Source organism: Neopsephotus bourkii, unplaced genomic scaffold (assembly GCF_033783945.1).
Source record: "Neopsephotus bourkii isolate Nb327-2 ecotype Australia unplaced genomic scaffold, CSIRO-AGI_Nbou_v1 NB_54, whole genome shotgun sequence".
NCBI classification, from domain to species: Eukaryota; Metazoa; Chordata; class Aves; order Psittaciformes; family Psittacidae; genus Neopsephotus; species Neopsephotus bourkii.
In genome coordinates, this window is record NW_026900571.1 from 512258 (window position 1) to 536237 (window position 23980).

Sequence of the window (23980 nt, forward strand, 5' to 3'; positions counted from 1 at the left end):
GTGCTGTGAGGAGCAGGGGTGCCTGTAGAAATGTTAGCAGTTCTCTCTTCCTCTGAATGATTTCCTTAGCATTGCAGAGGAACAAAAGATGGGCCTTCTGCTTCTGCTGAGAACAGCAACATCTGCTAAGGAAATGGGAAATTCAAAGATGAATCATTGCCTTAGCTGAACTTCATTCTTTCTTCCCTCAGCGATTTGCTGTGTGGCTCAAGTTAGCTATTTAACAACCTTGTGCCTATTATCACGTCTGTAAATTTAATACAATCTTACCGCTCTTCCCTGGAGAAAGGCATGGGCCTTGACTTTTTTGTGCTTGAAGACGAACTGAGATTACCACATTAACGATGTTGTATGAACGCACTTTGGCACTAAGGTGTGTGGTGTGGACATGGTCCCAAGCCAGTATTTGTGAAGACAAGTGTTGTCTGCATGAATGGCAATACAAAACACCTTCTGTGGGCATAAGTGCCATTTCCAGCCTACTGCTCTGGGGTTTATAGTGCCTGGGTTCCTGTGTACCCCAAATTAGGCGGAGAGATAGTGTCCTAGGTTACAGTGCTGCTGGCATTGCCACACATCCGTGTGGCCCTGCTTGGGCTCTGCCTTCCCGTCCCTCACCGGCCCCCTGCCCACCTGACTTAACGTGCACGGAACACGAGTTTCGCAGCCCTGCGGCTGTTCCCTGCCCGGTGACTGAAGCACCCCGCTCCCCGGAGCGCCCGTCCCCCCTCTCCGCGTCCCCTCCTCCCCGCAGCGCATTGGCTGCGGCGGCAGCGCCCCGCCGGGGTGCCCGGTGCCGGGCACTGCCGCTGACCTTCCCTGCCCGGCGCTGTCAGAGCGGATCAGCGGGCGCGGCGCTGCAATGGAGCGGCGAGCGGCAGCCGCCGGGAGAGGAGGAGGAGGAGGAGGAAGGGAGAGATTAGTGCGGTACCGGCTGGCGCAGAGGCGCGGTTGAGCGCTCCAGCGGGAGCCCGGGGCCCTGCGGACCGTGCGAGAGCCAGAGGCGGAAGGAGCGGAGATGCGACTGCTCCCGCCGCTCTGCTGAATCTCCCGGTCACTCGCCCGGAGGAGGGAGGAAGGGAAGCTCCGTCCTCCTCGCGCTCTGCGGGTGCAAAGGGTGCCTGTGCTGTCCCCTCCTCTTGCTTTTATCCCAGCCCCGGAGCAGAAGGCGCCGCCGCCCCCTCTGCCTTCCTGCGCTTTTCCCACCATGAGCGGGGCTGTTTTCACCTTATAAAGATGGCGGTGCGGGATCGCTGCAACCTTTAGACTAATGACCGTCAGAAACATCGCCTCCATCTGTAATATGGTGAGTGCTGGCGGGCCGGGGGGTGGGGGCAGCACGCAGCCCCTCCGGCGGCAGGCCCGACCGGGGCCGGCGGGGGGGCTCCCCCCAGGGGCGCCAGGCGAAGGAAGCGACCGCATCCCTGCCCACGGCGGCAGGGGAGCCGTGCAGGCAGCGCAGGGACGTGCCTGGGATCGAGTTGGTCATGTCCCGAGGAGTTTTCTCGGAGCAGCTCGGGAATGGGCCGGGGAGGGACGGGAGATGCTGAGCCGGTGCGGGGCCCTCCGGAGCAGGGCTGGCCCCAGCCGATGCGCGTTGCAGACGGAGCCACAGCCCGCCGTTCCTCCTCCTGCCCTTCCTCCTGCCCTAGTAGTGCTGCGAAAGAACCCCAGAACTGGGCTTTGAATTCGCATTAAATCAGTGACCCCATTTAACAATCTCAGGCAGGCACGCTGTGGTCCCATGGAGCCAGGAGCTTCCCAGGTTACACAGAAACCGAGGATGCTTAGATGTCTGATTACATGCTTTAGGATCTTGATGCTAGGTACCTGTTCTAGGAAGTCTTGGCTTTAGATTTAACAGGATTTATCTCACACTGTTTGTTAAGCACTTTTGAATCACTTAACTTTATCTAAATCAGACTAGGCAACTAGGAAGAAATAAGTAAACTTTATTATTTTGTTTATCTTCAGATTTTGCCACTTTCCTTCCCAGGAACACTTGAAAGGACACTTTCTGAATTGTTCTTGGGTGTAATTTTAACCCTAGCAAACTTGGACCATCTGATTGAGTTTAGATTTTGGAAACCAATTGGTGGGGAAAGGGAGAACTCAAACTTTGTCTGTCAAAGGTTTATTAATACAGTGAGGCAGTAATAAACTTGCCAAAGAAATAGGTGTGTGCTAAGCACCCCCATGCAACCAGAAGAGAAACCTATTTCTGCACATTTTGTTGTTTTAATCTGTATTTTTGCCCCTTATTTCCAGGTACTTCAAGAGCAGCTACACACAGTTGCCAGCTTCCCTCCGTGTGGTGCACCAGCATGCCTTGTGCTTGTGATGCCACATGCACCATTCATGGGCTATGGAGAATGGAGCTTACTTCTAGGCTAAGGCAGCAGGCACAGCCCCAGAGGCCTGGCTCCTGCGGGGTCATCAGCAGTGATCTGCAGGATGGAGTGCTGATTGCTGCCTGCTCCCCTTCCACGTGTCCATGCTTCTACTTGTCCATGCTTCCACTTAAGCAGGCTTGCTCTTTTTTCCCAACCAGATGGCCAGGGCATCCCACACATAGTTTTGACTTAAGCCTCAGTCCTCCCTTTGAAGTGCCTGCTCTGAAATGCAGAGATGGAGGGTTGTATTTGGCATTAAAAAGGCTTACTATGAAATCTAGACTTGGGATAGAATAATCTTTGTGCTCACCTTTCTTCACCAACAATAAGTAGTTTTCTAAACTTTTCGTTAATAATTCCCAGCCCTGCGGTCCAGTGGGCCAGGAATACTGCACATAAAGGTTTAAGGAACAGTACAGGACTGAATAGAAGACCTGGACAAGCTCACCTTCCTTCTGAGGCATGCTCCAGATTTTATTGCTGATGAATGGTTGGTGTACTGCACAAGAGAGCACCACATGAAGGGGAGCTGGAGCCTCTTAGGTTGCTGTAAGACTTCAGTATTGGCATAAAGTACTAGGTATTCCATGATTTTTCTCATGCACTTCAGACAGGTGTATTTGTATTCAATACACTTCTCCCAAAGACTGAATGGATTCACAGCAAAACTGATGAGGTTGTTCTAATGGTGTGCTGCTCAGCTGCTGTTGCTAGTCTATCCTGTAACAGTACCATCTGAGACTGAAGGGAAGAATTAGAGCCTCAGGCAGAAAAGGCATACAAGAGCTCATAATTCAAAGCAGTTCTAGCTCATGGTACCAGTACTGCAACAGAAGGTGAAGTTGGTTTAACGGTAATGATGTTTTAAAGCTACATATTCCTTGGGGTAAGTGTACTTAGCTTTTAGAGATGTTGTGTTTTACTGGTCACATTTAGACTTTTCTGGATAATCCACACAGACTGGGAGTTCTTGGGGAAAAAAAAAAAAAGGAAAAGAAAAAGGAAAGTCAGAAAGCTACAGGAATTTGGGGCTGTAAGGGAAATGGAAGTTCTTGGAAGTGTTGGCAACACTGCATCATGGCTCCTCCACAAATGTCTGCTTAGATAAGGTGATGGACTTGGACTCACTTGTCTGGAGGAGGAGCTATGACAACCATATATAAGAATGGGACCATATATAAGAATGGGACGTTGGAAGGTTAGAGGTATATAAGAAAATCTTTTACCTGTATAGAACCTGAATATTTGCAGCGCTAGTTTGATTTTGGGCATGTATAAATCTACCAAAGACATTAATTCCCAGACCTTGTTCCTGCACTACTTACAATTTGTGGACTAAGAAATGCGCATAATTCTTAGGTGATATAGTATATTTTGCTAAATAATGCTGCATGATGGTATGTTTCTAAGTTTTTTAAGCTGGTAGAACACAGCAATATTGTTCTTTGTATTTTTTCCATCCCAGTTCCACTTGAGAGTGTCCAGAGCTGGTTTTTGTGTTCAGTTTATTTGTTTGTTTAGTGGTTTGGGTTTTTTTTTTTACTTTTGCAAAAAGAAAATGATGCTTGCTTGATTTTCTTGGAGGGAGGAGGGAGAGACAGAGGGAGGAATTGGTCCTGAAGTACTTGTCCTGCTCTGAATGCAACAGAGATTATGTTTTCAGTGGTTGTCCTTTCTTGGAGAAGTTTTTGTGTTTGTTTGTCCAAGTACTTTCATGTCCTGAAAGGGAAGAATAGATGAAATTTAGCTGAATGAATTTAGCTTAAGGTAGCCTGGCTAGTCATCATTTTAGGATGTGTGTTTGCTATTTAATTGACTGCTTGAGATCTAGCATCTCAGGTTGTAATTTTGGCCTCCTGAAGATGGTAGAGGTTCAGTCTTCTCCAAGATCAAAACAACTGAACCAAGGAAGACAGCAACAGTATTTAACTTGCTTGCAAAAGAGATCTAGTACTATATATTTACTGTGTAAGCTCTTACATGCTCAGGCAGACACAGTGGGAGCTAATCAGTAAGAAAGAATCTTACGTGCAAACTTTCCACTTGGCACATTTATTTATAGTTAATATTCAAATGCACAACTTTCTAGAATTAAAGAAAATTCCTCTATTGCCTTTTACCAGATCCCCCCTCCCCCAGTTATAATAGCAACAGGACTAGTTATTATGCACTGATTTGTTTAATGAGACCAGAGAGCTGAAACTTGTTCTGCTGGGGTGGAGGTGATGAAGGCAACTGTGACCAAAAGAATCTGAGTGACTCTTGTGTGGGCACAGTGGCCAACCTCTCTGAAAAGGGAGGTCTAGTCCCCAGGGTTCCTCTTACTTGCCCTTCAGACACTGTGAGAGTTTATCCAGTCTGTCTGCACATCACGTTCACCACAGGAGGAGGCACAAAATAGGCAATCATCAGCTTTATGTAGGACAGGTATGGTAGATGTGAAGAAGCATAAGATGCACAGAAGAAACCCTGTTTGAGGGAATACCAACACCAAGTGCCATGTAGTCCTCGGGTAGACACAAACTATTTTGGCCCCTATGATGCTATAATCTTCTTTGGTATTGTTTCTGTGAGATAACCTGATGGGTCAAGTGCAAAATTCTGGTTCAAAGGCAGATAAGGCATGCTGGCATTTTAAGACTGCTGCCTACTGAAATCCTCTGCAGCACATTTCTCTGTTGATAAGCTTTTGGTACAGCCTGAAGTTCTGAGTTAAACTCATGCTGCAGCTGTGGTCTAGGGATATTACTGTTATGTAGAGTGAAGGACATTAACCATTTCAGAAGCTATTGACATATGTATTTACAGAGGTGGCTAACAAGCTCTGCAGACTGTATTTCTCTTAAAAACCTTCTAATGTTCTGCTGAGAAGAGGTATTAACCCCCCTTTTCATAATTTTGTAATAGTATTTCAAATAATCTGATCAATACTGCAGAGTGTTCTGGCAATTTTATAAATGGAACATTCCAAACGCATTCAGGTCACTTCTGATAAAAGGTATCATCTGAGATATCTTGCAGTTGCCAACACATCCAAAGTAGTTATCATGCACTAGTTGCATAGAAGATATGAAAAACAGGACAATTGATGGATACAGTGTGTGGTTTGCAGTGTGTTTCTTTTAAATGTTCATTGTCTTTGGCTTCAAGTTGCTGAATTAATAGCAAATCAGTGGTTTTGCTAAATACCTTAAAAAAGGAACCTCTTAATTATAGCTCAGAAAGACTGAGTGAGTCTGAATTGTGGAGGAGATGGGATTAAAAGAAGACTGGAGCCTGATTAACTGTGTGGTGGGCAAGTGCCACACAGGAGCTGAGATTCTGATAGGCTTGAAGAGCCACAGTCTGTGGCACTAAATCATGGCCAGTCAGAGAAGCAGGCAGCAAAGTCTCTTCTGCTGATCTTCCTTTAGCCTCAAAACACTGTCTGTGGCTGGCTGTTTGGTAGATACACTCATATACATTTATGTATGTTATATACTCTAAACAGCATAGTATATCAGTATGTCTGCTCTCATCTCCTCTGTCATGGCTCCGTTATAAGCATACTTTTGGATACGCTCAGCCTTTGCAGAGAACGTTGCTGTATTGATGGTTTCAAGCTAGCTACTACTGGATATGGTGTTTTGTGGTTATTTCATTTGATTTCACAATGAATGACTCAATAAGAGTTGCATTCAAACTGTCCTAGGACAATAAAGTCTCCAACTGTATACTGACATTCCAGTTGACAAACCTGTGTTATTTCTGACGTATCTCTGTCAAACGCGAAGATTTCCAGGGGTAGTGACTACATAATCTCTCTAGGCAGCCTATCCCAATTCTTCAATGTCCTCATGACTAGAATGTTTCCAATGTCTTACCTAAATATGCATCACTGTAATTTCAGCTTAGTACTTCCTGTCCTGTCTACCTTTGAGATCGAGAACAGTCTGGTTCCCTTCTGTAGCAAACTATGTACTTGAAAATATTGTCATGCCTTGCCTCAGTCTGTTCTGTCTTATGCAACACAACCTAGTTCAACTTTTTTTACAGGCCATTTTTCTCTGGAGTTGTGCTTTTTATTTTGACTGCCTTCTTTTGGATTCTCTCCAGTTATCTTCATCTTTCTTGAAACCTAGCACCCAAACCTGCTTGTAAGGTCCTGTCTGAAGTCTTACCAGTGAGAAGTTAAACAAGGAAGTTTAAGAACTTTGTAGACTCCAGTCTGTAGGAATTTCATTATGTTGACAACATTTGTTGTCGTGTTTCTTTGAAATAGCACTGCATAGCTGATGCTTATTCATCTTATACTGCACTATAGTTTCTAAACTGTTTCCTCTCTTCTCTCCTATCATTAATACTTTAGTCAGCTGTTTCCCATTCTGTGCATGTACAGATGACTCTTCTCTTGATGTGCAGAATCTTGCACTTGTCTTTACTTTCTAGAGCACTTCTCTAAAAGAGAAATCCTGTAAAAAATTGGCTGTCAAAAATAATTTTGAATTCTAAGCCTGCCCTGCAACATAACTGCAGCCCTCATAGCTCATGTTATATTGAGATTTAATGAAGATGTTCTTTCTTCTGCCTCGAGGTTATCAAATAGTACTCCAGCTGGTGCAGCTGTGATGAAGTCTAGAAGGTGCCTTGCCTTTAGAATGCAGCACGTATGCAGTCTAGGTGGCCCAGACAAAAAATGTTATTGAAGAGATTATAGGCTGTAAGCAAACCTCAGTCTCTATTTCACTTGTGAAGCCATCTTGAGGTTATGCGTTCTGAAGAAGGAAACTGGCCAAAATGAAAATAATGGCTTTGCTACTTGTTCCAGCAAAAGCCTGAGTGCCACTAATGCAAGAACTATTAAACTGGGAATAGAGACACACTCATGAGAGAATACAGACTGGCATTTTGGTAAAGCTTGTCTAATCCTGGAAATTTTAAAAGTCAATATTTTAAACAAATTGCTAATAGATTTAGATACCACAGTTGCAACATGTCGCTGGAACCTCCCTTCCAGTACTTGATTGCTTTGTGCTTTGAGAAAACCAAGGGGTTTTAAAGCCATATAAAACTGAGTGCCTTAAACATTTTGTCCAAGATTTTAAGTAAGTGGTTCAGAATTCCAAGCCTCTCAATTTTTGTCTGTTTCTTGGTAACCACACAGTGAAGAGCTAAAGTTATTTATGGTATATGTAATACTTAGATCTGTGATAAGAGGTAGTTTAGTGCATCCAGCAAAAAACAAATTAGACACCTGCTTTTAAGCTCTTGTAATCTGCCTCAATGATCAGAAACTGTTTGGGGAAAAAAAGTATCTTTTATTGTTTACTATGATCCCCTACATTTTCCATAGCATCCTCTCTTTCCCCTTTTATCTTGTGGGAGCAAAGAGCCAAAATTGCTCTGCTGGAGAAACAATAAAACATTTCTTTGCAGAACAGGAAAAAGCTAATCTGGTTAAGTTCAGCCATCTTGTGGGACTTACACTTTAAAAGTCACAGAAACATTTCAGGTTTGACATTTAGTATCTATGAAGATACTAAATTGGAAGAAGTCTGGTTCAGCTAGTCCAATTACTCGCCATACGTCTCTGAAAGTTGAGATTGTCCTTGAGGATAGTGAAGGTCCAACACTGAGGACAGGTAATGTGTCTGGTGAAAGCAGCTGCACATATACTACATGGTATAATATTGCTCGCTTTTCTCTGACTCTCATTTCCTTTGTTTTGCTTCTGGGAGCTAATTTTGGATTTTATTTGTAGTTTTCTCTCTTTTGAGTTATCTAGCACTGCCATTTGTTGGCCAGGAGGTCTTTCACATCTTTCTTTATCTTCTTTTTCCCTTCCCTCCCATATGCTGTGCCTTCCAAAATCCCGAAACTCTGGCTGTCTGGCCCTGAAGCCATTTCTATTTTTATTCTGATTTCTCTCCTACCAGCCTAGACGTCATCCTTAGTTTGTCTTAAGTCTTTATTTTCCCCCTTCGGGAAACAACTCCATTTCTAGTACATTGCTCTCACTTTCCCTGAATACGAACAAAAAAGGGTCTAATTCACAGCTGTATATGATCTGAAGCTCTTCCGTGTTTCTGTTTAACCTATTTTAACAGGTTTTCAACCTATGAAAAGTTCTGATTTCTTTACTGCACTCATTTACTTTAAATGAAGTACACGCATATTTCTCAAAAGTTAGCTCTATCACACTAGTCTAGTTTAATCTGATCTCTTGTTTGCAGCATTTTTTATATTAGCTCTGTTCCATCTCTCATCCTCCATAGAGTAATTGTGTTTAGGTTTTTTTGCTACATGTGATTTAATGATCTAATCCAATGTGGGTTTTTTTCCCTGCACTGTTTGTTTACGTTCTAAAGTGAAAAGGAGTGAGAGATTTTTTTTCACTTAATCTGTTTCATGTGATGCAAAGCACAAATTATACTCTTAGCAACACTATCAGAAATTTCAGCTGAAAAGAAAACTTGCAGTCTTAACCATTAGAAGGCCCAGAGCAAAAGAACACAAGGGAAAAATACAGGTCATATGGCCAGAATATCTTTGAAGCAATGCTGTGGTTGAAATCCTGGCTTAGCCTGAATTGACCCATGCTTGAATATGTCTTCAAATCTATGTCTTTGCTATTTTACAAGTACTCAATACTGCTTGTTGAATTAAGTGGTAAAACTTCAGAGGAGGCAGGGTTCACCACCACCACAGAATACATATTAGGAGTTTCCACATTGACCTAGTTCTCATTCTCACGAGGTCTGGCCACCTCAGTCACTTTGTTGTATTTCTTTCATTAGTGTATTCTTTTAAGGAGACAGTCTTCTTTATTGTCTCTGTACCGTGATATGAATTTATTTCATGGTCATTGACTTACGTGGTTTCTCCTTATTTCAGGCTCTGTGGCTGCACTGCCACTCTTGCTATTTTTTTGTGAAACTACAGCAGATTCAGCTGTGGTAGGATATTTCTCTTAGCTGAAGCACAGGACTCTTTATACAACCATAGAGAATGGATTGCATTTGAATTGTCTGAGTGGGCTTTCACTACAGAAGTGACCAAAATGACTTGCTGGAAGTGGGAATAAGCAAAACCATGCTTATAAAACCATATTAAATAGTCATGGTTTATTTTTGCTGTAGGCTATCAGGTTTTCCATATTATATATGGTTGGTTTAAACTGAGTTCTGAATCGCCTTTAGCAGATCTCTAATAACATAATATTTCCAGTTTAAACCTGGATTGGTTGTACAGTTTCTGGTGTAGTTTGGTTAGAAAATTTCCAATCGTTTCTTCTGCCATCAGGTCAACTGCTTCTTGAGGAGATGTACCATGCAAAACACATATATGTCATGTGGCATGGTTTGAGTTTACTAAATAGACTGTCTACATTTTTTTTTAGTCCATGTCAGAGAAGTGTTCTACTTTGAAGCATTTGATCTCTGTACCTTTTACCTGTTTTCCTACTCTTCTTTTTGCTGCAAATTTAACAGTGTCTTTTTGGAGACCTTAACATAAACCAGACTGAAATGGCCTTCGATATAAGAAGCAACAACTTGTAATGAAGTCCTTGGGAGTTATGTAAGTTTACCTAAAGATTGAATTTAGCATCTCTGTTTTATTGGGAAGCTGGCACACAGTGTTTTGTTTTATATTTGCTGCAGCTAAGACCAGGTTTTGGAGAGGTAAAGCTCTATGGTGAGCTGTATGTTTCAACAACATGCACTTTGGAAATTTCCAGGCATTGTATGGATTTTGTACGGAGATCAGTTAGTGCACGTCATGGATTTGTTTGGTCTTCAGTCATAATTTTGTTCGGTAAATCCTGATTCTTGCTCTTTCTCACAATATTTGTAAGACAATTTAAATGCTAGAAAGAGTTTCCAAACCATCTGGCATCCTCTGAAGTAAGAAACCCTGGCCCTGGGGGAAAGGCAAATGAGTAATGGGGGAGCAGCTAGTTAGCAGAGCACTTGCATTCTACTTGTCTAACAACATACGGTAGCCTGTAGTTTGAGTAGGAGGTTGCTTTTTAGAGATAGTATTTTCTATGAATTCTAGAGAGAGAATTATTTTCAGTGTGGAAGGTACTTCCTGCAAAGCTGGAAAAACACCCATTTCATTCTTATGCTTGGGAACTTGACTGGAATGCTAAAAGTGTAATCGAAGAAAATGTTTGCTTTGATCTGAATGCTGTACAATGAGTATGAATTTGAAGACAGCTTTCTTCAGAAGCTGCATTAATTTTCTGTAGTCATGTTTTTCTTTCATCAGACAAGGTTTTAAGGGTAAGAGTGGCTATTTGCTTCACTGTTAATACCAGATAGGCAAATGTCTACCGGTTTCTTCCCTCTTGGGAAACTGGATGCTTTGCTGAGTCTATGTATCTTTGGCAAGGCTGACTTTCCAAGCAAAGAAAGTAATCTTCATATGGAACTTGCATAATTATCACACTGTCATCCCCATTGAAAGGTATCCAATAATTGCTTTGTGTAGATCATTCCTTTTTACAGATTTCTTACTGAGGGTTAGCAGAGGATAATAACATATCCCTTTAGCTTTGCATGGAGCATTGTGCAGGTAAAGTACTTCAGTCTCAAAGGGAATGTCTGGGAAATCACACACTTGCTCTGAGCAATGAGCTCTGTGTGTCTGAGAGAGAGCAAGAGACTGGAAAGAGATCTGATGTGGGGATATGAAACACAAAATCTTTGAGCTTTTCTGGAAGCTGACAGCTTGAAGGAGCTGCTTTACTTTCAACACTTGCAAATTCTCAACAAGCACCTGTGCTGAGTTTCACACCACTGATTCTGTTGACTAAAATCATCTTATTTTGATGAGTTGACATGAAATAATAGCATAATATAGCGAGCAGTGGTGATGGTAGGTGCCATAAGGAAACACAAATCAGGATTTGGGAAGAAGATGAGGAAGGAACACTAAAATTATTCAATTTGATTAGCAGAAACTTCGAAAATTTTTGCTGATGAAGTCTCTGAGCAAGTATATTGAACACAGGAAACGTTGAACTCAGGAGCTATTGAACTCAGGAACACTGGAAATCTCATAAGTCTCCAGATGTTTTCTGTGTTGACATGTTTACAGGGGCATTTTACATGGGGTTATGAAAGTCAACCGTGTTGTTCTTGTGTGATGGAAATATTATAGGCACTATTAATTAATACTTCACACTGCAGAGCATGCTTAGTAAGTAAATAAATGCATGATGCCAGTAAAGCAATTTTCATGCAGATTAAAAATTGGCAACTGATAGGGAATATTGTCCAAATACAGTATTTTTATCAGGTCCTACAGGGATCTCTACGCTTATAGAATGGATAGGAGTGATGACATTTCTTTTTGGTAACAATCCAGCTTGCTACTTTGCTTTGTAACCAAAGGGTGTTTAAAATGGTATTTTAATATAGCAAAACTACAGGTAACATACAAAATTAGTGGTTGTACTTCGCACACCAGTAGTTGTGGAAGCAACTTTGTTGTTGGAATGAAAATACAGCTGAACATAACTTACCCACACTGAGGCAGTGATTAAGATACAAGAGTGCTTGGGCTTATGCTCCCTTTGATGTTAGATAAGGCAAAATGGCAGATATATTACACTTGCTATTAATGTTTGTGATGTTTTTCATAGAACTGGGTTTCTGTCTGGAGCTCAAGTGCTGTTAAAGGCTGCTGACGAATTAGAAAACCTGCCTTACATCTAGGAACTGGTTTGTCCAAGATAACTTTAAGGGGTTTGCTTAAGGTCAACAAGTATCTTCATGATGCAAGAGGGTAATGGGATCCATCTGTTCCCATACACAGTAAAAATCAGGGGAAGGTGGATGTTGTCACCTGTTCACTTCTAAGCAGCCATTACTAGAGTGTCTGGGGAGGCCACCTCTACCACCTAGAACTGCAAATGTTTTTATTAGCTCCTGTGGCTGTCATACCTGCCATTAGTGAGACAGAGTTAGCTTGGCTAATCATAGCTGAAAGGAAAAAACTAGCTCCTATCTCAGTGCTGTCCGTAACTTTATTTTATGATATTGTTATTCTAAATAATTTCTTCCTCCTTATTTTATAGGGCACCAATGCCTCTGCTCTGGAAAAAGACATTGGCCCAGAGCAGTTTCCAATCAATGAACACTACTTTGGATTGGTCAATGTAAGTACGATTTTCATTAGGCAAACTGTATACACAACTATGGCTCTGATGTTACTTAAACTTTCGTTTCTACTCCTATTTCTTTTACCTCCCAATCCCATTCTAAGGTAGGATTGCCTTTTCCTGAGAAAGTGCTGCTCATGGTTCAATTTAAGCAAAGTGAATTGCAAGACTCTATCAGATGTTTGAAGCTAGATACACCCCCAGAGAATCTATCTGTGTTCTATGAATGTTTCCAGGGATTAGAACTTGCACTTCAATAAAGTTAAAAGTCTATTTTAGCCACTAAACATGAGGGAGGAAGTGATGGAAATACATACAAGCTTAGATACAGCAGAATCTCTTAAGGAGCAAGGAGCTTTTCTACCTGAGGAGAGCATGAGTAAGAAGAGTGTTTAATCACTTGTTTATTCTCATATAAATAAAAGAATTATAGTCATTCTTTCCATTGAGAACATTAGTCATTCTGCTCCTGAGCTGTAAGATAGAACCCAGCACGAATATATTAATATATAGAAACAAGCTTAACAAGATCCACTACAATAAATAGATGTCTAGCAAGTGGAAACTTACTTTGTATCTTAGCTAATTTAGAACACCGTACTTTTTTTCTGTGTAGTGTCAGGGGTGGGTATGGAAACATATTCCTACAGCTGCTGCCTGGCACAATGGCTGGTATGTGACAGGGGCACAGGAGCCAGAAGTTGAATGAAACAACTGGTTTTATTGTGATGCACAGGGATTAAGAGTGTTTTTGATTTTACATGGCAGTTTGGGAACACCTGCTACTGTAACTCCGTGCTGCAGGCACTGTACTTTTGCCGGCCGTTTCGGGAAAATGTATTATCATACAAGGCCCAACAGAAAAAGAAGGAAAATCTCTTGACTTGCCTGGCAGATCTTTTTCACAGTATTGCTACTCAGAAGAAGAAAGTTGGAGTTATTCCACCAAAGAAGTTCATATCAAGGCTACGAAAAGAGAATGGTAAGTGTAAAACTGGAGTCCTCTTAGATATTCCTACATTGATCAGGAAAGTATAAATAAATATTGGGCAATGTGATCAAATTAATCAGATGTTTAGGTTAAATTTATAAATTACTTTTATTACTTTTGGGTTTAGATATTAATATTTTAGTATCTATGTACATGATACTATGCTTGGTATAACCATATCAGGTCTCATAAGTTGCCAAAGTTGCATGAATCACTGATGTTTTCAGAGCACAGTGGGACAGACTGCACCCTACAGTGAGCTAGGGCTGGGGACAGGGTGACGCTCTGCTGTAACTTTTTAATTACCTCTTTGTGGTTATGGCTCAGAGAAACACTAAGGGCAGTTGGCAGCATAGAAACTGTGTGAACTAGGAGTGCTACAGGCACCACTAGTCCAAAACACCCTGCAGGACAGGTAACTGTGTATGCAGGGGTGTTCAGTGAACTACATGTCAGCTGCTCCTCTTGTTCTCAGAAATGGGCACAGCCTTACTTTGTGAAGCATCAGGCCCTTTTTGAGCATTCAGTTGGCAACAGCATATGGCTGATCTTGTAGTTCTGTCTAAGCAATATGAGGAACATCTTGAAATAAGGAAGCCTGCCACACAACTCCATTTTGGCCTGGATTCATATCACTGTGGGTGGTGTGCTTAGAAACAGAGGAACTTTGAATGAAGAGACAAAGTACGAATCAAACACCTGGAAGAAATTGCTTCCCAGTGACAGGATATAAATGGGCAGACAGTTCATTCCAGAGCAAGCATTAGAAAGTGTGACAAAGTTAGCTCTGAATCATCTAGTGATAAATGCCCCCACACTGTTTGGGATCACTTTTAGGGACTGGATCTTATGTTTTCTACTTTTTTAAAACTAGGACCAGACTCAGGGTGTATTAACCTGCTTATGTGTCCAGGCTAGACACTGCAAAGCCAAAGGTCTGTCCAGAATTTTCAGAGGAAATCCACATGAGCTTTTTCAGGAGCAGGGGGATAAAAATACATGTTTCTTTGTGTGACATGGTCTAGTGGAAGGTGTCCTTTTCCCATGGCAGGGTGGTTGGAACTAGGTGACCTTAAGGTGCTTTCCAACCCAAACTATTCTGTGAGTCTATGATTCTATTTCTGGGAATACAGATTCTTTTTTCTTCTACATGGTGAGAAAATTGAGCCTTCACTGGAGAAATCTGTACTAAATCACTACTGAGATATTCTCTCTTCTTCCTGCAAGCATTTCTTACTGAAGAGACAAGTCTCTGCTCATGTGACTTGTGTGTGAAAAATGTGCTTTGTTAGGTGATGTTAGTATTGCCATTTGTAGTGGGTTACCCTTGGCTTCCAGGTGGTCCCTTAGCCAGACAGGGGGAGAAAATAAGATGAAAAAACTTTCTGTGTTGAGATAAAGGCAGTTTAATAATAATTAAAGGGAAAAATGCAAAACTAAAGGAGGTTTATTCACTACCTTGTATCAGCAAGGGATTTCCAGCCACTCGCTGGGGAGCAGGGCTTTTGTGTGCATAGGACTCGCTTCAGAACCCAAACATCTTAATAATGAATCTCCATCCCCTCCCTTCCCTCTTCTCTAATCTTTTATTGCTGAACATGAAGCCATAACATGGCATATCCCTTAGGTCAGTTTGGGTTAGCTGTCCCAGCTATTTTCCCTCCCAACCTGTTGCCTACCCTCAGCCTACCAGCCTTTGGAAACAGCCTTGATGCTGCGTAAGCACTGCTCAGCAATAGCCAAAACACTGACACATTGTCAACACCCTTCTAGCCACACAAAGCACAGCACTGTATGGGCTGCTATGAGGAAATGTAACTCCATCCCAGCCAGACACAGTACACTAGTATGTGTCAGCATTCAATGTCTTGCTTCCCCAGCCATGTGTTTTACTCTCCAAACTCTATGATGTTCCTAGGTGTCTGAAGGACTTGGAATGTATGGGTGGGGGTCAGGACCACCTGAAGTTAGGTGTCTAGTGTAAGGAGTTACTGGTTTAAGGAATTAATTTAGGAGGCGTCACCCTCTTGCTTTCTTCATTGACTGTAGTGGGAGCCTACACAACCAACGCCAGAGCATAACCTTACAGTCAGCTAAAGTTTAGCGAGATGAAGCCTTCCCCAAAATAGCTTCACTGAAGCCAGCATGACTGCAGAGCTGCTCTTCTTTGGCAAGATTCTAAACACTTTGCTGAGCAAAGGACATTGCTGGAGTGGGTCCAGAAAAGGATAACAAAGCTGGAGAAGGGTCTGGAGGACAGGTCTTACCAGGAATGGCTGAGGGCACTGGGGTTGTTTAGTCTGGAGAAGAGAAGACTCGGGGGGGCATTATAGCTCTCTGCAACTACCTGAAAAAGATTGTAGTGAGGTGGGGGTTGGTCTCTTCTCCCAAGCAGCAAGAGACAAGACAAGAGGTAACAGCCTCAAGCTGTGTCAGGGGAGATTTAGTTTGGATATAGTTTAGTGGTGGTCTTGACAGGCCTGGGGGATAGGTTCGCCTTGGTGATCTTAAAGGTCTTTTCCAACATGTTTGATTATATGATTTTATGTATTTGGGAAGAAATAATGAATTTAGGTTGCTTTCTTGAAGGGAATGTTATACCTAACTTTAGAAATCTCTACTGTCTTCTTCACAGATCTCTTTGACAACTACATGCAGCAGGATGCACATGAGTTTTTAAATTACCTGCTGAACACCATCGCAGACATATTGCAGGAGGAGAAGAAACAGGAAAAGCAAAATGGGAAACTGAAAAATGGCAACATGAATGATACTGAAGAGAACAATAAGCAAGAACTCACCTGGGTGCATGAGATTTTTCAGGGAACACTGACTAACGAAACTAGATGTTTGAACTGTGAAACCGTAAGCATTGGGATAGATTTTTTTTGGTTGTTGCCCATTAATAGATAGATACATTTTATATATATAAATATATGAATCTTTTCAGACATCTGAGAATTGTGGATATTCCTGTAGACTTTACTTCTTGAAGTGAGTATATTCTTTTCTAAAAATTTACTTTTCTAAGCATTACTTGGCTAACCTATGCCAAGTCTTGCTGCTCTAATACGTATCTCTACAGTTAAAATCCTTGTGAGTTAATCAATACCCTTCCTTACTATTGTAACTTTGAAGAAGATACTCCTATCTATTCCATGGATAAGTGAAATGTTAAGATGAATTTGTGTTAATTCATTCCTAGGACTGTGACTGGCATACAGGGGGTTTGTTGTTAACAAACCATGTGTTTCCTTATCTCCCTAATATTTTCTAGAGCATGCTGTCAGTTTGAAGTCTGTTTGAATTCTGAGTAAAGATTAGTTTTAGTTAGAAAACTTTATTGCAAGTCTGCTTTCATGTTCTGTATTTTTTAATAACATCCTCCTACTTAAAAGTAAAAAGAAATAATAATAATAATTAATAATAATAAAAGTTCCCCTCTGTGAGGTTTCTATGTCAAAGAGTAACACAGATTAAAAAAAGATGTTCTGGGGAGAAAAGTGCTAGTGGCTTTCAAAAAAGTTTTTAATCAACCTCACCTAACCTTCACTTTGTAAAAGGTAGGTGTCAAGGATGAACTAGTTTTATTAGCTCCTCTGTAGGTGATGTAAATTGCAAAGGAGCTCCTGCAGGATACTTTCTTTATCTATTTCCAGGATGCTTCATGAAACAGAAAGTTTTTAGCAGTATCAGTATTCTCCTCCATACAGCCTGTCCTGGTTTCATGGTGTTACTGAGCTGTTGCAACCGGTGGTGAAGCACTGCTGTGCACTGGGCCAGCAAACTGGTATGGCCTAAGAATAATGTGTTTTTAACTCAGACCAGTACTGCTTCCTCCAAAGCAAATGCAACTTTAGACTATCTGCTTTAAGGTGGGGGAAGGTGCCCAGAAAAGGTGCCCAGAGAATGTATCTTCAGACAGCAAGCTGAGGTTAAATATTTATAACTAGACAGCTGAAATTCAGTGAGATAAACCCTACCCAGGTCCTGCAGATGTGTAAAAGAATATATTTTCATATTTCTAATCATAAAGAATGATCTTTATTCCAAGAAAATATGACTTGCCCAGGGATTTGTGTCAGAGGGGTGTAGAAAGAAAGAGATCAAAAGATAGTCAACATGAAAAAAGAGGTTAGACCAAGCTTGGAACAAGCTTGTATAGTAAAAATACAAGAGAGATTGAAAAGTAATTCTTTATTCTGTTTTATTTATAAAAATCCAAGTAATAATAGAAAGTTAAAATAAGTGACGGCATAGAATTGCTTTTAACTGGCAAATTCCTTTAAACAGTTGTGTCTTAATTCTAAACTAATATCCAGTGTCTATTCAGACAAACTTTAATGAAGTCAGGATGTGTCCTTGGGAACAGCAAAACTGCACAATACTCTTTGTAATTTCAAGTAATCAAGCTCTATGGAAAAAATTGTGCTAGGTATTGCTGCTGTAGGAAGGCTTATCTATATCTTCCAGTGAATACAGAAATACTGTATACTACCCAGGATAACTTCCCAGTTTGTTTTTCTTCTATTACTGTGTCTTGAAATCTTTGGGAAGTAGTAAAATGGCTAAGAAGATGTTCCTTTGCTAAAATATTCATATGTAGTGCATGAAGAATCCTTCAGAATCCAGGAGTTCTTATTCTCACTTAGGAAGGGTTCAGTTTGAATCTGGTTTCTCAGCTACCTTTAGTTTTGGTTTGTAATGTTCCAGCTCCAACTAACTCGTCTTCCCCTTTCGGTAAATATTTGATGTAATGAAATCAATAACAAAATTCCAAGCTTCTTTGTGGGATTCAGATGAAATACTATACTTGCCAAAGACTTTTCCAAGTACTTCTTTCTTGACATGCAGTGTATCTGACAGAACTCTAGCTCCAGCTGTAGAGACACAGTGTTCTCTGAAGTTTTGTATCTATCAAATTCTATCTGTGTACTTGGAACTGCAGTTGATTGCTGCCAGTTTTGTGGTTTCTGGCCCCTGAGGGTCAAATTATGTCTCAGGGAGGACTTCTGTTTGGAGAACTGCTGTTCATTTTAATTGGGTGCACGTTATGCCTCTGTACATCTTTGATAATATCAATATTCTCTCTACTAAAGGTGTTCCTTTGGATTCAAGACTGCATTTGCCACATTTATGGGATCTTTGACATAATGCAAAGATCAGCTGAAAGTAGTAGCAGCTTACTTTCACATCCATAGAATTGCAGAAATCTGGGCATGAAGGACTTGCATCAGAATGATCATTTCAAACACTCACTGAAGTTCTTGATTTGAACTTCACTATCCTAACATCTGATTTAGTTAGTCTAAGAAAATGCAGCAGTAGTAGGCAAAATACAGAGTGTTCATGCATTTTATAAACAGAATTAGTTGTTTCAAACATGATTGAGTTCATGCGCAGTAAGTGCTTCTGCAGTCTTTTTGACTTGGTTGAAGTGTTACAATTATCCATTTGGATAAGTTTTTTGTTTGCTACATCTTCAAGATTACACACTCTAAGTGAAAAATCATTTTCAAAGCAAAAATCAAGGTCTATCATTCTGAAAATATTTGGGGTTACTTTTAAAATAAAAGCTTTGTGATAATTTTTCAGCTCTTGTCTAAAAAACATTGGCGAAATCAAAATTATTTTGCAAAATATTATTAGTTTCCATTTTTAGCTTTAATCTTTTAATTTTTAAATCAAAATTATATTCAATGGGGAAATGCAGCTGTGTCAACCAGGAATTTAACATCAGCCTTTTGAATACTTACTGGAAAGAGCATGGTTAAAAATGACATTTCTTGATAGATGCCTATTTAGAAGATATTTTCATTGCTTTCTTACTAATGGAAATAATTTCTTAGGGCATAAACTGTGAAACTAGACTACACTGCATAACAAGGAAACATATTTAATGCACCAGTCACAACTAATACAGCGGATGGTGGTCCCCGCTTTGATGAACAGTAGACGGCCATCACTGACCCATGGTTGGTGAGCTTGGAGAAGTGGAACTGATGGAACCTAAATTATATGAAAGATGGATTGGTAGAGTTACTAATAAATATAGTCATACTGAACTAGGAGGAAAAAAAAAGCCTTGAAATGAGTTATTTTTGTGAAACTTATTTCTTGCAGAAATTACCCTGCCTTTAGCATTTGCACATAGATGTAAACAGCATTTAGATGTGTGGTGTTTTACTAAGTCTCTGTTTTACATGTATATTTTTTGTAACAGGTTAGTAGCAAAGATGAAGATTTTCTTGACCTTTCTGTTGATGTGGAGCAGAACACATCAATTACACACTGTCTAAGGTAAATGAGTGTATCTCTGGCAGATAGTTCTGTCTGACTTTGCTGAATTTTCCAAGTCTAGTAGGTACAGAAAAGAGAAGGAGAATAGCACTGGGTTTTGAACATTTCCTAAGCAGAAGAAAAAGATTGTAAACTGGATGTTTCCTGTAATGACAAAAGATACATCAGTGTATTTTGTTTTACTCACTTTCTTTTTCAATATATGTGTTTGAAAGAGGAAAAAAAATCATCTCTTGGGGAAAATAATTGATTGCCTTGTCATCTGGAAGAATTGCTGCAGAAGAATAATTGGCTTCAAAGGGATTTCAGTGTGCTTATCATTAAGCTTTTATTAAGTGCTTTGTTGATTAGGACTTATGTGCGTATTAAAAGTTAAGTGAGTGCTTTGCAGAAAGAGTACCAGCGTCCCTAGCGGGCAAAAGATCTCTTAAGTCTGAAAGTTCTTCTGACATATAAATTTCTATTCTGTGTCTCATCCTAAAATTACAAGGAGAAGTCTTTTACTCTAAGTTTCAGTTCTGCACCTAGTAGACTCTTAACCAAATACTTCAGAGGTCAAAATAATTTTGAGACTTCATGGAGGATTATTCTGAGAGATTTAAAATATCCAGAGTTTTGGCACTGATACAGTAAACCAATACCTAGATTTAAGGCAGTATGTTGCTGCTCTAAGGTAATGAGTATCAATCGGTCAGATTATTCTTTCAAGCTGCAAAATTGCTACCAACTTTGAAATTGCATTTAACATTTATTCTGGAATGCCTAGGAAGCGTTGCCCAGCACCTCACCCTAAGCTGAGAGTTACAGAAAGAGAAAGCATATGAGAGAAGGTACTAACCATTTTCTAGGTCAGAAAGTGATTTCTCTGCAGATACCACAACTGTACTAAGTAACTTCTGTTACATATTAAAGTGCTAAACCCAGTAAGGTTTTTCCTTCTCAACTTCTGTTTGGTCTCCTGTAGGATACTGTAGCAGTGATTAGTCTTCAAGTAATTGATAGCTTGGCTTTGCTAGCAAAGATTAGGGCCTTATTTTCTTCTTTTTTCCCATCTCTTTGTTCATGGTCACCAATAATTGAATCAGTATTAGTACTACAGGTTTTTATTTGCACACTTTTAAGTTCTTCACTGTAGCCATTACCTTGAACTTGGTTTTGTCAACATTACTTGCCTTTCTCTATGTTCAAAGTCAATTTGAAATCACACTGACATTCAGGGAAGCTGAAGTGTGCATCTTCTGAGGTCCTTTCTTACTTGGTTCTGTCATACATAGTTACTGGAGACTGAGCACTGACAATCTTACAGCTTAGTCTGCTGAACTTGTTAGAAACTGCTGCTGTCCATAAGTTGCCACCTGCCCTTTCTCCATTTTTTAAATTCAAGTTCTTAGTTGTTAAGCTGCCTGGAAATAATTTGTTTGGAAAGGCTTTTTTATAGCATTCTCACTACTGAATACCAAGTGGCTGTAACTTACAATGTGGAAGAACTGCACCTGCACTACTGCAATTGACAGGTGCATGGTGGAGTTGAAAGGGACCGCAAGAGGTTAGCCCCTTTTTCCACCTCAGATAGGATGCTTGTCCAACCTGTTCCAAAAGGTCTTTTATCAGTGGTAGCTCAATTGCCTATCTATCTCAGTCCTTCTTGTTCTTACTACTAACAAGTTTATCCCACTGTGTAGTACAAATCTTCCTTGTTTCGGTTCAAGCCCATTCCTACTTGCCTGGTGTACTCTGCACATAAACCAGGGGTTACTCCCTTTCTTCTTTGCAGCAGCCTTTTACATACAGGGAGAACGTCATCACTTTCTTAAGTTAAGCAGTTTAAGGTCATTCAAGCTTTCCTTCATAGGCGATCTTCTCTAGATCTCTGCTCATGTTCATTACTCCTTGGGCTTCTCTCCAACTGAACCTCTCTTGAACTCTATCTTACCTGAAGTGCAGTTGCCTAAAATCAGGCACAATATGTCACCAGAAAGCTACACAATTCTGAGAAAAATGGATGTCCTAAAACTTTCTTTATACATTTCAGTATAGCATCTGCCTTTACTCAAATAGCGTGGCATACATTTTGAAGTCCACACATTGTTCCTTTTGGAAATAAAGGGAAGAAATATCCCAGTTTTTCTCTTCTTGGGGTAGGAGGTGCAGGTTGCTATTTACAGATTAAGCAGAAAGAGAGTCATCACCATCTATTCTGTTTGTTTTTTACCCTAGCAGCATGTCTACTTCTGTTCAGAAAACAAATATTGTTAGAATATGGATTTCTTCTCATTGGTCTATGGCATTATGCATTATTAAATTAAGTGTAAGTGCTCTTGTGGTTTCTAATAGTAGGAACAGCCAAGTTGTTAGTCTTTGGGGGAACTTTGCTGTTTCTTTGTTTATAACAAATGCTTTGCTGTGTCTTTACAGCTTTAAGTGCTACTGCACTGAAAAGGTAACTTATTTAAAGAAAAACTGTAGAAGGTAACATTTAAGTAGAAAGAATTTCTTTGCCAGTACAGATGAATATTCATTTTAGTAATTCTTGTAGCTTTTCAGATTGAAAAGATCTTTGTGTACATAAAAGGTCCAATGAATACAAGCTTCTGGCATAGCCTGACTCTACAGGGTAGGAAATGGAGTCTTAAGCAATGGAAGACTAATAACAAATATAGTACATACCCTTATTTGTGTTTCCACTAGGACTTGCAAAGTTTACCAGTCCATTTGATCCTGACTTAGCTGTCCACCTGTGCTTTTTTATTCCACTAAGAATTCTCTCATCTCTTAAAACAGATTTTTTTTTTTATTATTTATGCATATAAACAGCAGAAATCACGTTTCACACTGCAGTATAGAGACTGCAGAGAGATGGGCTGTGAAAGCACATGAGGTTAATTCTAAATAAGTACAGCTTGAGCAGGTGTATTTAAAAATTCCTGTTAAAATACTGTATAAGCAGAATGCAGATTGGCCTGTTAATGGAATAGGAGAGTTAAAAATGTCTTTGAACTAGTTCAGCAGGTATAAAGTTCCTTAAGCTTATAGTTCTTGTACATGCAGACTTTGCGTTAACTCCAGTCAGCAATCTCATGTTTTCACCTATTCAGCATCTATTAGAAGTGCCACGCTGAAAATTCTCTATTGCTGAAACAGCTCCTGAAGTTGCAGTTGTAAAGGGAAGCAAAAGCATCTAATAGTCACCTGCATACCTCCCTTCCCACAAGGAAAGAGTTAACGCTTATAAATATACCACCAGTTTTGTTCCTGGTACAAGAAAAGGAATTAATATGTGCTGAATGAGGGAATTAGTAGTGCCTTTAAGTTCCGTGACTGTGCTTTGCCTGCTATGGTAGAATAGGACAAAGGTCTGTCAGGTGGAAGTAGAAGACAAAAGAACAAAAGAAGAAATGCTAAGGGACATGTAAGGGAATGTCCCTCAGCTTATCAAGTACTTGCATACTTCTCAGGCTTTCACAGGTGCAATTTCTACAGCAGCAAACTTATCATATAAAATGTTAGCTATTATCAGTTTCAGAACAATTAATACATTTTAAAAAGAATTCAGAAAGACTTTGAGTTTAATCCATTTTCGTGGGAGGCCTGGCATAGAACAAACCTGTAGCTATCAAATTCCTACCATCCATGCATGTTTCTTTATGTTAGGAAAAACTATTATTTATTTCTTTTGCTTCGTTTTGAGGGAGTAAGGAAAAAAATAAATTATTTTACAAGCCTGTTGGGGGATTTTGTTGTTGTTGTTGTTTGTTTGGGTCTTCTTTAAATTGACACTTTAGGCTTTAAAAATAAACATCAGACCCTTAACACAAACACATTCTACTGAATCTTGACGTGTTGCGTTCCCCACACATAGAACCTGTCTCTAATATTTTTTTGAAGTTTCATCACTTCATTCATGCTCCCCTGAAAGGTTAACATTTTTTCTCAGAGGAATTGGCTGAATTCAGTTAATTTTGTCTTTGAATTCAAATGTGAAATCAGATATTTGAGATCAGTATGTACCACTGAAGATATTCATTCCAGTGATCATGCTTTATTTTTCTTTAAGGTAGAAAATTATCCTTATGATCAAAGTTTTGTTGCAACTTATCTTTCAGGAGATGTATTTTGTCCATTTAAAAAAAAAACAAAAAAACCCTAATA

General features: G+C 40.1%; 1 protein-coding gene across 2 annotated transcripts in view; it reads left to right on the forward strand.

The window, feature by feature from the left end:
- Positions 1 to 798: 798 nt before the first annotated feature.
- Positions 799 to 23980, forward strand: part of USP46 (ubiquitin specific peptidase 46) — a 28097-nt gene continuing 4915 nt past the window's right edge. For both annotated transcript variants that reach the window (XM_061352612.1, XM_061352622.1), the window contains exons 1-5: positions 799 to 1306; positions 12457 to 12537; positions 13309 to 13522; positions 16167 to 16396; positions 19755 to 19831. In XM_061352612.1, the coding sequence (XP_061208596.1) occupies positions 1271 to 1306; positions 12457 to 12537; positions 13309 to 13522; positions 16167 to 16396; positions 19755 to 19831 (638 nt within the window). In that variant the 5' untranslated portion in view covers positions 799 to 1270. The remainder of the gene's footprint in view (positions 1307 to 12456; positions 12538 to 13308; positions 13523 to 16166; positions 16397 to 19754; positions 19832 to 23980) is intronic.